The sequence below is a fragment of the Mauremys reevesii genome, linkage group 8, assembly GCF_016161935.1.
Source record: "Mauremys reevesii isolate NIE-2019 linkage group 8, ASM1616193v1, whole genome shotgun sequence".
NCBI classification, from domain to species: Eukaryota; Metazoa; Chordata; order Testudines; family Geoemydidae; genus Mauremys; species Mauremys reevesii.
Genome location: NC_052630.1, coordinates 98,935,952 through 98,950,140, shown reverse-complemented (window position 1 = coordinate 98,950,140; position 14,189 = coordinate 98,935,952). Strand labels below are relative to the sequence as shown.

The 14,189-nt window shown below is 38.7% G+C and overlaps 1 protein-coding gene across 1 annotated transcript in view; it reads right to left on the bottom strand.

The window, feature by feature from the left end:
• Positions 1–14,189, bottom strand: part of NRDC (nardilysin convertase) — a 43,898-nt gene that overhangs the window by 11,345 nt on the left and 18,364 nt on the right. Inside the window, exons 9-21 of the mRNA XM_039484576.1 lie at positions 13,008–13,081; positions 12,690–12,759; positions 12,163–12,240; positions 11,592–11,712; positions 11,452–11,510; positions 10,371–10,425; positions 9,437–9,541; positions 9,060–9,183; positions 8,390–8,476; positions 7,632–7,751; positions 5,065–5,116; positions 2,673–2,823; positions 342–469 (exon numbers count right to left, since the gene is read on the bottom strand). Coding sequence (XP_039340510.1) covers positions 342–469; positions 2,673–2,823; positions 5,065–5,116; positions 7,632–7,751; positions 8,390–8,476; positions 9,060–9,183; positions 9,437–9,541; positions 10,371–10,425; positions 11,452–11,510; positions 11,592–11,712; positions 12,163–12,240; positions 12,690–12,759; positions 13,008–13,081 — 1,224 coding nt within the window. The remainder of the gene's footprint in view (positions 1–341; positions 470–2,672; positions 2,824–5,064; positions 5,117–7,631; positions 7,752–8,389; positions 8,477–9,059; positions 9,184–9,436; positions 9,542–10,370; positions 10,426–11,451; positions 11,511–11,591; positions 11,713–12,162; positions 12,241–12,689; positions 12,760–13,007; positions 13,082–14,189) is intronic.

Genomic DNA, 14,189 nt, shown 5'->3' with positions numbered 1-14,189 from the left:
TTAGATAGCATGACAAGAGTTTAACACTGACTTTTGTTGGTTTGTAATTTATTCAATACACACTCCCTTATATGAATGAAAAAAATACCTCTGCTTTGTTATGTAATCAGCTGCACCAGCACTTATCATAAAGCAGAAAGTTCTGTGCTCTATTCTTGAGGACACCAAGATTCATTTTATTCACTGACCATGCAGAATACTGCACAATAATTTATCCTTGTAAGAGGGAACTCCTGCAGCTGCATGACAACATAATTAAAGCAGAGAAAACTCCACTCTACCGATATCCCACCTAAACCAGAGAAAGCCCATCCACATTTAATCTCCCCACAGACACTCACTTGGCCAGGGTCTCCGGTTTGATGAGAATGTTAAAATAGGTCTTTTTTAGCTGCTCTGTTATCATCTCAAAAACCGCTGGAGTAAAACTGAAGTCAGACAAGTGGTCAATGATGAGCTGAAACAGCAGCTGGAAAGAAAAAAAAAGTTTTCTAAGCTATTTTTACCAAATAGGAGAACATTATTTGCTGAAGAGGATGAATGTGAATTCTAGACTTGTTTTCTATATTAGAAAGTCAGAACCTTCTCTATTTTTTGGACAAATACAGAATTAGTAGGATGACATCACAAAATACCCGAACAAGTCAGAAGGGAAAGAGAATTCAGTCAGACTGTTTAAATCTCCAGGGTCTGTTTTGATTAAGCATTTTTAACATTTGGAAAAAAAAAATATCTTTCCTTGTGAAAGATTCAACAACCAGGCCTCTTCAATGGAGGGTTGCAAAAGCCTCCATTCCAGTTCTCTGATCCTCCCAGGAGTCCCCCCAAATATAGGGAGGACAAGACTCAGTATTCCTGATATTTCTAAAATAAAGGACAAGCACAAACACATCCTGTTGCGTGCACAAATCTATTAACCCTCCTTTGCCGGTCTCCTTTAATAAAGCAGAACATTTGTTTATTTTGACTACTGTATCTCCTCAATGGCAGGGGGGATGGGAGGGAAGCATTTTTTAAATGATGTATATTAATGGAAGCTGAGAATGCATAAAAAAATTGCAGAACGTAGTACAGATCAGAGCCTCAATTCTCTCTACACCCATGGTTTTTCTTCTCCCTCATGTTGAAGATTTTACTGTGTATATTTCAAAGGATACACTTTGGCCCCATATATACAACTGTAATCAAGTCAAAGGACCCAGTTGCAATTTGAACTGTCCAAGGCTTTCACCTTAAGTCAAGTCTAACCTACAAGTTTTAACAGCGTTGTAACCAAGTCCCCGGATCCAGTAAAAGTGGTAGTGCAGATAAGCCCTTACTCTCCCTCATCAGCCTCCATTTGAGGCTGCCATGTCCTAAGTAAGCCAGCAGTGCGGGGGAAGAAGGAGGGTGGTGTGGGGTAAGAATGTTAACCTCTAATAAAATCAGATCCCAACCAAGCACGGCCAGAAGTGGTTTGTAATTGCTTAATTTTATCTTAATTCTACCTTCTGCTGCAAATGTATCTAGAATACTATTCTCACAGATAATGAGCCAGTACGCAATAAGTAAGTCTGTTTTGTTCAACTATTTCTGGCTTACAGATGAGCAAGTGTAAATAATAATTTAAACAGAAAAAAAAGACAGTGTTTTTCTGCATTGTCCTATGCCTAACCCTCCCCCGCATACCAATTTTTTCTCACTTTAAATAAATCCACAAAAGCATGGAAAACTGCTGTCCAAAAGGAGAGATTTTGAAAACTGTATTTTATAGTGGAAGTCTGACAGTAACCTTATCTACTGCTAAGCGAAGTGCATATTGGAAAGCAATGTTCAAAGGTTTATTTAGAAATATCTGCAGCTGCTTCAATATCTCCACAACTGAATAGTGCTGGGCATTTCTCAGTGAAAACATCCCACAAGAAGATTACTATGAGGTCATTTGAGACACAGGGAAATACAGTTGAACATGTGAGACTAGGAAACCTTCCTTACTAAAAATAGTCATTTTGGGTGGAGAGAGAGGACGAAGGGCAGCGTGTTAACAGACATGGTATCTGTTTTAGGTTATTGTATTGCTATCCATCACCATAATATCTGAGTGCCGTCTACGTAAAATACACCAAACAATCTCAAAGTCCCTACTGGACTTCACAAGTCTCTAGCACTTCTCCTTTTATCAAAAGTTTTGTTTGGGATATGGCATTTTATGGTGGGGGGGGTTGGTTTGGGACGAGGAATACGAGGAGTCAGTTGATTCTGAGAAAGTTTCTTCCTCCATAACTAGAACCACCATCAAATAGGAATGTATTTTGCAGTTTCCCCTGAAGATGGCCAGACTGTATTCATCTGATCACCTCTGGAACACTGTTCCACACCCAGCTTTCTTGAACATCTCCTGCATTTCGTGCTGGGCATGACTCCCCACTGCACTCCCACTAGCATCAATCCCTGTCACTATGCCTTCCTGCTGACATGGAAACTTACACACTCTCTCTGCTCTTGCAGATTTATGAGCATCTCAGCAGGAAGACTGATTTTTTTTTTTTTAACTGTACACAAAACCATTAATGGGTTGAAAGACCACTAATAGACACCAATATTTAAAGACAGAGCTGTGAATAGTTTAGAAAATGATACCTAGCAAATGTCTGGTTGACTCATAGTAGAGAAAACATACTGCTAGTACTCACTGGTAGTTTATGATTGAAGCCTTTCACTCGAATGACCAAACCATGCTCTCCAGCTACCAGTTTGTATTCCAGTTGAGCAACATCAGCTTCGTATGCTGGTTCCGCAAGGTTGTGGGTGAGGATGTTTACAAAAGTATCAAAAAGCACCACACTGCATGGAGAAAGGGGTAAAAGAGGGAACCAAAAAGGAAGAGAAACACAAACCACCATAAAAAGTCAGTGGTTCTGAGAGTATACGCCAAAGTGTCCTAAAGAAATATTTCACTAGATAGCTAAAGACATTTAAGACTTCAATCACAAAACCCAATTTTAAAAAATGGATTTGTATTCTGCAAGAAATTTAGTCCTGGGCAACGTAGAAGTCTACAAACATAGGGCTGTGAATTTCTCTCTCTATTCAAAAAAACCCAGGGCTATCTAGAGGTTATTTTGGCATTAAAGTACTTTTCCATCAGATGAAAAAGGAGAAGTTATTCACTCTACAAGGCACATCAGGATAGTACACAAGCAACCCCGTTCCTCTGCTATATGTGGTTTAAAATCCAACTAGAATAAAGAATGTATATTTCAAGTAAAAGCTCATAGTAAAGTGCATTTGTTGAATATTGGGGTGTTAATACAGAAAATATGCTAAAGGAATTTGAGAGCGACAGCTTTAATTTAAGTGAAAGTTGCTATGATTAGGATTTAATAGGTATAAAAAGATCTTATTACTTTAAGTAAAAGTCCTTTTTAGCCAGTTAAAAATTCTAAGTGCCATAAAGAATTAGAATGAACTGCTTCTGGTTAAAAGTTCAGACCAGTACTTTCCCTAGTAAAGCCTGCAAAAAAATAGTTTTACAAAAGATACATAAAAAACCCACTCCTCCCTTGCATCTCCTTAGTGGTCTTATGATAAAGTCACTATACTGTTTGTTACAACTGACAGTCGGACCTTGGGGCTAGTAGGGGTGCCAAGAATGGGAGGACGAGGTGCATATGCTGAAGTGTAATCCAATCGCTTTCCCCTTCACCTACACATTTTTCCCCACGTTGTTGGCTATAGTGTCTACAACAGGCAACTCTTCATCACAAAACCTTCGCAGAAACATTCTGTTCTAGCAGATGCACTGCTACAGTAACTCCTCACTTAAATCATCCTGGTTAACATTGTTTTGTTGTTACATTGCTGATAGATTAGAGAACATGCTCCTTTAAAGTTATGCAATGCTTCCTTGTAACATTGTTTGGCAACTGCCTGCTTTGTCCACTGCTCGCAGAAAGAGCAGCCCATTGGAGCTAGCTGGTGGAGGCTTGGAACCAGGGTGAACCAACAGCCCCCTTATCAGCTCCCCGCTCCCCTAAATTCCCTGTGCAGCCGCCGCCCAGCAGGCTATCAATTGCCAGGCAGTTCCGCTGTCCCAACACCCACTGCCATGTGCTGCTCCTGCCCTCTGCCTTAGAGCTGCTCCCAGGAACCTCCTGCTTGCTGTGTGAGGGAGTTGAGGGAGAAGAGAAGAGGGGTGCTGAGGTCAGGGTGTCCCTCTCCCCCTGCTCCTTTAACCCATCTCCATAGAGCAGGAGGGTGGGGACACACATACACACCACAGGGCTCAAGACTGAGGGAGCTTACTGGCAGCAGCTGTTGTCTCAACTCGTTGATCTACTTAAAAAGGCAATGTACTTAGAGTGCGGTCAGCGTACTTAAAGGGGCAATGCGCGTGTCTCTCACACAGTTGTCGGTCACACACACACACACACACAGTGTGTCTGTCGCTCCTCCCTCCATTCCCGCTGCCCTGTAGTGCGAGGCTACATTAACAACAGTGTGTTAACCCTTGAGGGCTCAGCCAAGTGCTAGATCATCATTTAGCAGTAAGGCATTCCCTGGGAAATATCCCACCCTCTGACTTCACCATCTCAACCAACTTCACAATCATCATTGCTGTGTACAGTATTAAATTGTTTGTTTAAAACTTTTACTGTGTGTATATAAAAAAATATAGTCTTGTCTGGCAAAAAAAGTTTCCCTGGAACCTCCCCACCATTTACATTAATTCTTACTGGGAAATTGGATTTGCTTAACATTGTTTTGCTTAAAGTAGCATTTTTCAGGACCAGAACTACAATGTTAAGCAAGGAGTTACTGTACTATTGTGCCACTTTCATTTTACCTGCACTTCACCATGGGAAAACTGAACCAAAGTCTTGTATACTTCCCTTCTCCTACACAAACACTTCTCCCCTTCCCCCAAAACTACTGAACTGTAAAAAATGTAAAGAAAGAGGAAACCCAATTGCTATGTTCTAACTTCAAGTTAATGGAGGTGGGATGGGGGTGGGGTTTGTTTTTAACCCTGTATAGTAATTTTAACTGCTCTGCAAGGTAAGCATGAGAAAGGTAAATTCTTACTTCTCTGCAGACTGCTGTATCAATGGAGATATCAGATGGAAACGTATATAAGCTGGAAAAAAAACCCACAAATGAGCAACTACAGAACACAGCAACTTTAAACATTAATTGCTTTTTCCTTCACCCCATTTGCTGTTTCCTGTCAGTTATTTTATTTGAGCCCCACATGTAAATGTTTGTTCAGATGGAACATTTTTATCTGTATTGAATCACTGAAGTAGTTCCCTTCCGTCCCCACCTACCCTTTAAACCTTCACTGCAAAATACTGGGTAAAAATTGAACTTGGGGGGGAGGGGGACATTTATACTATGGGAGGCATAGTAAAAGAGGCATATTTTGTTTGATAACAGACAATACATAATCAGATTGTAAACTGACTGAGGCAGAGACCTTATCTTTATGCATTTGGATTATATTTGCAAAAAATTAATGTTTCGCTTTTATTTAAAGCAATGTAAAGGTTGTAAAACAATAATTTCTAAAAATATACAAACCCTAAAAGAGCATCACCCACTGAAAACTGAAATGCCATCCTGCTTGAAAACATAACTCAAAAATGGCAACACTGTTTCTGCATTTATGGAGTCTCAATGATTCCAGATCACACTTTCTCAGTTTAAAGGGAAAAACGTAAGGTTCTTGTAACCACTAAGCCCGCAAAGTCAAAGTGGATTCCTTTCCAGAGCAAGATATTCTGTCTGCAAAATTCTGCCCTCAGTTACACCTTCAAAAGAAGTCACCATTTGTCAAGCAGTTATTAAATAGTGGTAATGGAAATACTGCAGCATTTCCCAGTACTTAGAATGGGAAATAACTATCAGATTATAGTATGCTTGGCAAAACTTGATTAAAAAAATAGATGAATAATATTGATGTTTATTTTTAAGCATTTTTTTTAAATCGATTTAAATGTTCACTGTTACAGGTAATTAGAAGGGGGTCAGATAAGGGAGAGGAGACAATTTAATGACAGTAGTCGCTGAGATTAAAAAAGATAAAGCTTTATAAACCATTAAAATACAAATTGTCAATGTCACATGTCAAAATATATAAAGTAAATATCCCAGCATTTTTCATACTTTGCCTATCAGTAAATTTCAATTATCATTGACGGAAATATTTTGTCTGTTTGTACAGTGAAATCAATATTTATTGCTAAAAATCTAATCCTTCCAACCCTATACATCAGCTATAGTGCCACTGAGTAGTAAATAAGTATTTGTTTTCATGGTTCTCACTGTATTAGAGGTATATTAAACAATAATCTACACTTCTACAGCACTAACCATTCAACAATGTCAAAGCTCTTTACGAATACGAATGGGGTCCACTCAATCTTGTGAAGTGGTGTCTCATTTCACCATGTGTAAAACGTAAATGATACTAACCTACATTTTATATATGGTGAAATGAGACCTGAAGAGATAAGGTGCTTTGCCAGCACCAGCAATAGCACTCAGACCTCTTGGTGTCTAGTCCTGAAATATACTTTACCGAGTCTTTAGGGATTCTCAAAACATGGCTCCAGCATTGGCTTTTAGAGCTGTTTAGCTCTAAGCAAAAAAGGGTTTTTTTTTTGTTTTTTAAGGATAAAAGTAATGTTCATGAATCATCCTTTTGGTAGCCCTAAAGAAAGCCCCCAGACAACATGGTCTGGTATTCCAGTTAGTAAAAACTGCTGTGCTAGACAGTTCTCCATAGACAGGATGTGCATGAAATTGTGTCTTTTTGGTTTTGAAAGATGTTGAATCTTTGCCTTTGGGACATTAAAATATTATGTTAATCTTTTAGGTGTTTAAGTAGTGCAGAATAGAGATTAATGAAACAGAAATTATACAATATTTTAATGCACCAGTGATAGCAGACAGGGAGAAAATTTCCGGCACGTGAACAAAAACTAAGGGTCTAAAGAGACCACATGCTGCCTGCAAGTCACACTTGAATCAGTTACCTCAACTGTAAACTCTTGGGCTGGAACTGTCTTTTTGGGGTGTGCGGATATGTACGTGTAGTGCCTCACACAATGGAACCCAGTCACTTTGAGTAGGGCCTCTAGGGACTACCACAATTACTAGGCCAAATGCAAGCGACACCTAGAATTTATCATCATCACTTCAAGCAGGCTTATAAACAATAGTCAGGCAAAATCCAATGAAACAACAGTCCAAACGAGGAATGGACGTCCTGAAGATTTCACATTCTAAACCCCAGACAGCGCCACCAACTGAAACTAGGAATGGCAGGGAAGAGGCGCAGAAGCAAGATTTTTGAATGACAAGCTGGGGGGGAGGGGAGGAGGAAGAACTATGTAGTGCAGGATTATAACTCCCTAGCCAAAAATCTGAACACCAAGCTCCAACCCGAAGCCACCTAAACAAGGAGCTAAACACAAAAAGAGGGCTTATAAGCGCAATGGCAACTGGAGTGACGCTCAGTGCTGTTTGAAAAATGAAGCTACAAGTCCTAACTCTAAATAAATTTCTAGAACTATTTTAGATGCCTACTATTGCATATGACAAGTTTTGCTTTGCACATTGTGTGTAATATATCAGTTAATAGGCATTACCTTTGGGAATTTTGAATTTGTCATCCTTCCTGTACCACAGACAGCCTTGTTGTGTGCTTAGTATTTTGACAGGATATTCCGACTCTGGACAATCAGGTGCTTTCAGAGCAAAGTCAGTGGCTAATGTAGAAACAGAATATGTGGGTTACTGTATCTCAATTCCACAGCCATTAACAAGTGTGCAGGTTTCAAAACTGTAAGCAGGCTGCTCTCCTCTCTGATGTCACTCTAGTACATTCAGTTGCACACTTCCCTTTGGTGAAGTATGGATGGGTACTGTAAAGAGAGGAGGCCTTTTATAGCCTGTTCAAGAGAATTTTTGGGGTTTTTTTGCTTCTATTAACAGATCCAGATGCTATTTAAGGGTCTGTGTTTTCCCCCCAGAAGAGCAGGGAATAACCTAACATTGCTCTCTCAGTAATCCAGGTACCATTGTTTATAGCTACATGCAAGCAATTCACGAGTGCACTATGGCTGCTCTGCTTGGTTACCTGGTCCTTGTACTAAGGAGTATTTTAAAGAGGCATTGTCAGGTCAAATTTGGCCAAAAATTTAAAATCATAAAAGTCTGTAATAAAAATTCAGAAACAAATGTTTCCATATTTTCTCTCTATTCTAGTGGAAACAGTTTATTTAAAAGTTAAACATTCATGAAAAAGGAAAACAAAGACCATGTCCTAGGAAAACCCCTATCCTCAAAGGGAACGTCAGGAAAGAGAAAAGTGACAGAGTCCACTAGATACTAGTGTCTCACTCACCTATATATTTATTTTCTTCAGGTAGGTGCAAGTCCTCATTTAACTGAAAGTCACTGGCCCATAAGTCACTCCAGTATTTGTCAATATCTGTGAAAAACATTAAATTAAAAGCAGATCAGCTATCTAGCTGCAGACCCTTCACATAATAATTCTTTCCTTTAGAGGTTTGTCTCCATGCCTGTCTGCACAAAGACTGGGCCTCCTTTCCTGATGCCATCTGGCTCACCTTCCCAGCCTCCACTTAAGCCTCTGCTCAAACCTCACTTTAAGCAAACTTATAAACAAATCGTCATTCTTTAAACACAAGGCTGTGCGCATTAGCATCACGTTACCAAAAACATATCGCCTTAGCCTTCATTATGTAAGTTTTAATCTCTATTCAGTACTGACTCGGGGAATTGGAAGACTCACCAAGACTCTCCACCTCCCAAAAAAAGACCCTGTAACAAAAGGACCTGCCTATCAGGTGTAGAGAAGGGGACTCAGCCAATGCTACAGACAGAAAAAAGTAGCTACTGAATAGGACAAAGCACCGAAGCCTCTACTGACTCATCATAAGGTCAAGATCACGGTTGAGAAGTCATCCTCCCACTCCTGTGTACTTGCATGCTGTACTGCCACCCTGTTTAATAGGCTCTGTGACCTCAGACACTTGAAAGGGTCATTTTACCTTCCTCACTGTACTGTGTCCCAAACCATCTCTCCTTCAGGTTACATTTTCCTTCATTGGCAGCAGACAGCAGAAACAGGTTGGCTCTCTGAGGGCAGAGCTGGTTAAGGGCATCAGCAATGACCTACAAAGATAAACCAATATCCGAGTTCAAATGCAACTTTAGCTGCGTCTGTCAAGCTGTAAAATTTAAAATTACTCTGAAAATCCAGAAGACAAAAGATCACACATCTACTCTTAACCAAGCAATCTGCTTTCTAAATTTTTCTTCATTACAGAAGCGATGCAAGTAATCTAGAAAACCCATTCCAATATGTCTGAAGGTCCCAAACTTGGGCACCTCAAATATACATGTTCAGAGCTACAGTGCTACTTACATCGGGTTTGTATTCAAACAAAAGCTGGTCTCCTGTCAAAAAGTCCTCTTTCTGAAACAACTGCATATTTTCACAAAGGCTTTCCACATAATCAACTGGATCAGTCTGTAAACAAGTAAAATGGTGTTTCACACATCAGACATCTGAAATTTTAACTTTTTTTTTTCTACTAAGTAGAATTTATTGTGTGCTGCACTTGTTGAGTTTTAGTTTTGGTTATTGAGCCTAAACGCAATTCATAAACAAATCCTTAATCATGATACTCAAACACCCACTTCTCCTCAGCCCTGCAACATTAGAGGGTTCACGTCCTGCAATGGTAAACAAATTGAGAACCACTGGCATATACAAACAGTAGCTGTCCCTGGTTTTTTTACAAATGCCAATTGTACCACCTGGTAATCACACCTGGGACAAGGTCTTTAGCACGTAATTTATGCAGTGAAGTCTACAACAAGTTTCTCTCCAGTCCCGAGAGGAAATCAGAAGCTGCGAGTTTATCTATTTAGCCTAACTCCAATCCACAATTCAGAAATGCATTCATACCACCCTACAGGTAAATAAGACAAGGTTCCATCTGCAAGGATTTTACAATATAAATCAGAAGATAAAGAGAAACAGACCATAATAAGCAAGGAATAAGCATAATAAGCAAGGAAAAGATCAAAGAAGATCAAAACGTGAAGAAAGGGATGACGGCCTTTGGAAGAGCACCACATGCAAAAAATTCAAGTTGTGTTTTGGTTTTGTTAAGGACAATTTCACAAGTCCAACTCTAACATTTCTCTACCTAAAATATGAATTCCTTATGTTTAACACATTCTCATTCTGCCTCATCTTATCTATGTTTTCAAAGTATTGTGAGATCAGAATTTTCAAATCCTCTGACAGACAAGCTACACACAGAAAGCAACTGATGAAGATTAACCAGTACCTGTTCTTGGTAATGAAATTCATTAGCTTCAATCTTCTGGATCTCTTCCCAAATTCTGTAGGAGGAAAAAAGTTTCCCCATTACATTGCAACATTTATTACCAAGACACGAATGAAACACCATTTCTAGGTAAGATATCATAGTGGAAACTGAAGTTAGTTCCTCTCCAATAATTCTTCATACATCTGAGACCTGGTGAGATGTGCATTGAAATACACATACAACTCCTTTTATCTGGGAATCTCAAAAGCAGTTTACCATTGTCAGTTGGCCCTTATTATTCCTGCAAATAATCATGCCCTTATTATAGATGGAGATAGCAAATCACAAAATAGTCAAGATCAGACAGCAAGTTAGTGAAAGAACCAAAAACAGAACCCACAACTCATGACTTCTAGTCTCCGGCTCCAACTACTACACCAAATTCAGAAATGCTTGAACTTACTATGTGGCACTCAGGGATGTCTTTAGCAATTCCCTAGGACAGAATTCGCCACCTCTTGCTTTTTTGTCCTCCACTAAGGACATGCTGAATTGAACCAGTTTAACTGCAGTATTATTTTAAACTAATTTAGTTAACGAGTGCAAAATGCTGAATACTTATTTCGCTTTAAAACAGGCTTACTTGGTCTACCTTAAGTCTGTTAGTAACAACTTTAACTTAAACCAAAATAAACTGCTCTTAAACAGAAATAAGTGTCCATAAGCAGGAGCTAGCACCAGTTGACCTCTATTGGTTTAAAAACCAGTTTAAGTTAAACTGGTGCTATTTTCCTAACCCTAAAATCAGAGCACTTGGATCATTCACATGGAAACAACATAATGTAAGAGCACATAAGACTGTGCTCTCTGAACACTAGCCCTTTGGCTAAAAGCATACAAGAGCAGTCAGCAAACCCCAGTGGGTGACAGTTACCACTCCACTGCTGTTTGTCACATTGCCTTTTTATGGTGACCTACAATTCCTGGGGCTTTTTTAAATAAGTTATTTTCCACCACTAATTCATTGCATCTGTTCTAATATATAATTATCAAAAAAGTAAAAAGATAAAAACACACTACAAAGGATTTAAATGGTTACCTTTTATCTGGCCCTCTTTGCTGCAACATCTTCAGATACTGAAATACAACATGTGCAACCTGAAGACAAAGACAAACTGATAAAGTTTGACATTTGGAAATACCAAAATGGTCAGAAATCCAAGTTGCAATAAGGTTTACCTCATAGAAGTGCTTGTAACCTTCATCAGTCAAAGTCACAGAAATGCTGAAGATAGAGTAGGTGGAGTTCTGTTCAAATCCTGTCTCACCATTTCCTCCATATAATGCCAGAGCCCAAAATCTATTGAAGATTTAAACTCAGTATCCATTATTCCAGTTAAAAGCTATCCAGAAGTATGGCTGTAATTACAGCACACTTATTTGAGCTTATTTCTGACTTGCATAACGAAAGGACTGCCTAAAGGACTTTCAAAGAGATACCAAAACAGACTACCACAAGATTCCTTTCTACCAATTCACAAAACATAATGCAAAGCTCTGAGAAATGAAAAAATTTTTAAAAAAGAAAGAAAGATAGGACATTCTAGAAGAGGAAATAAGTTTACTTCTAGGAGGAAGTAAATTATCAGAGTATCCTAAACTAAGTAACATGGCTGCCACAAACTTGCAAGGGAATTAACAAGAAAATTTGACTCTTAATTTTAGATCAATTTTCCCAAATATTTTCACTTTAAAATATTATTTTTCACTTTTTATTACAGTGGACACTATATTGAACTCCGATACATACTTTTTCCTAAGAAAGGAAAGAACACTGCCTTTGCCTTCATGTCCCACTAGCCAGGAGATATAGTGAAGCGGCTTCACCCTAAAACAAAATGACAAGAGGTAAAACATCTTTTATGCAAAGATGCCAAGTCACTAGACAAACTACATTATACACTGCTCAATTCACCCGTGACAAGTGTCATCTTTAAACAGCATCTCTACAAAGAGATATCAAATTGAAAATACAAGTGGAATTTAGGTAGATAGAACATAGTGACTCAACTGAAAATTAATCAGGACGTTGAGATTAACAGCTCCCTTACTGATTATCAATTTAAACTTAATCTATATAAAACAGATGTAAATCAGTTTAAGAGTGTCCACACAGGGGTTTGCACTAGTTTATTTAGATTAATTTTAAAACACACATCTTTACTTAAACCAGCACAACTTGCAACATGAACAAATCCTAAGAGCCTCAGTTATTTAGAGAATTCCTCCCCCCCCAGGTTAAGAATGTGTTATCAATAAGATGTTGTCCATCCTCACCTGTAATGCTGATCTTGTGGGGGAAGTGCCCAGGTGATGCTCAATGAATGAACTTTTCTGACTGGAAAAACTGAACAGGAAGAAATGTATTAATTTAAAGCAAATACATTACTGCTCCTGTCTCGAAGTCTGATAAATCAGAAGTGGGCAAAATATTGTATTTAATGCAGAAAGTAGTGGGAAAAATACATAACCCTACATTATTAAAACAAAAATATATTGTCTATTTTAAAACAAAATGGATAAGAATCTGCACAGTGGTATACACAATTCCAATTTAGAACACTTAATACAGAAAGAAGAAATCAGTTCACTCACCTCTGTAAAGTTTGTGAAATTCTGGTGTGTCAAAAGGCTGTGTCAGGTGACCAAAGCTTGGCCTGGGTAAGCCACTTAAAAAAAATAAAAATAAAATAAAATAGAAGTATGTAGCATGATGTTTACTGGTCATGATCCAGGGTCACACAGAGGCACGTACAAGCTGCTTTATGCCCACGGTCCTGAAGTGATGATTACCTCAAGCCCCTAGAGAACCAAAATGTCTAGTCTTTGATGTGACTCTGGATTAGGGCACAAGAGCTACACACATCCTGAATAAAAGAGAACATGACATTCACTAGTCCCATGAGTACTTCCACAAACCCTGCCCCCGAAACTTTGGGCACATCACTCCACTGATGGCACCAAACCTCCCAAAGTTAGCATGGAACAGGAGTTTGGAGCAGGTGCAGGCAAGAATATCACAAAACCCACACACAGACCCCACCACCACACCTTGTTAAGTGAGTGGTAGGTTGTGAGAGCCCTATCCCTCTTGGATTTCTAATAGAGATATTCACATAGATAAGTAAACAAAAGAGTGCTATCTTTAAACAAATATTATTTTGTCAGCAGGAACTTGCAGCTTGAGGAAGTGTGTGTAAATAACCCAGTGTTCTGTAACACATCAAGAAGCGGTCACACCAAAATGTTAGGTATGAGATGGGGGAAACAGTCATTTTCAGCCACAAATTGGTAAGATTGTTTTATTTATATTATTTTGTTAATTGAGGGGATACACCTACAAATTCAGCAATTTTAAGGTTAAGACTACATTTGGATTACGTGCCCATTTTAGACAGCATGATATAGTGGATTATACTGTATTAGTTTGAAAAGCCACAATCAAAACCTGTTGTAGTTATAAAGATGACAGCTAACAATCACCACAAACCATGATTCAGCTGTAACTTGCTGCCATTTATCTAAACACAAAGCAGTGATGTAAGATTTAGAATGTTGTAACCGCAGATTATAATTTTCCATCCAACCACAGGAGTCAACAAGGCATCAGCCCAGGTGTAGCAGATGCCAATCACACTCCAACTTCAGGCAGATACCTCATAGCATCTTAAATGCTTAAAACTTGCTATGCAAACACATTAAGAAATATTTAATCAAAATAAAAAAAATAAAAAAAAAACTTAACTTTTAACCTCCAAAGTCAACCAGTATTCAGTC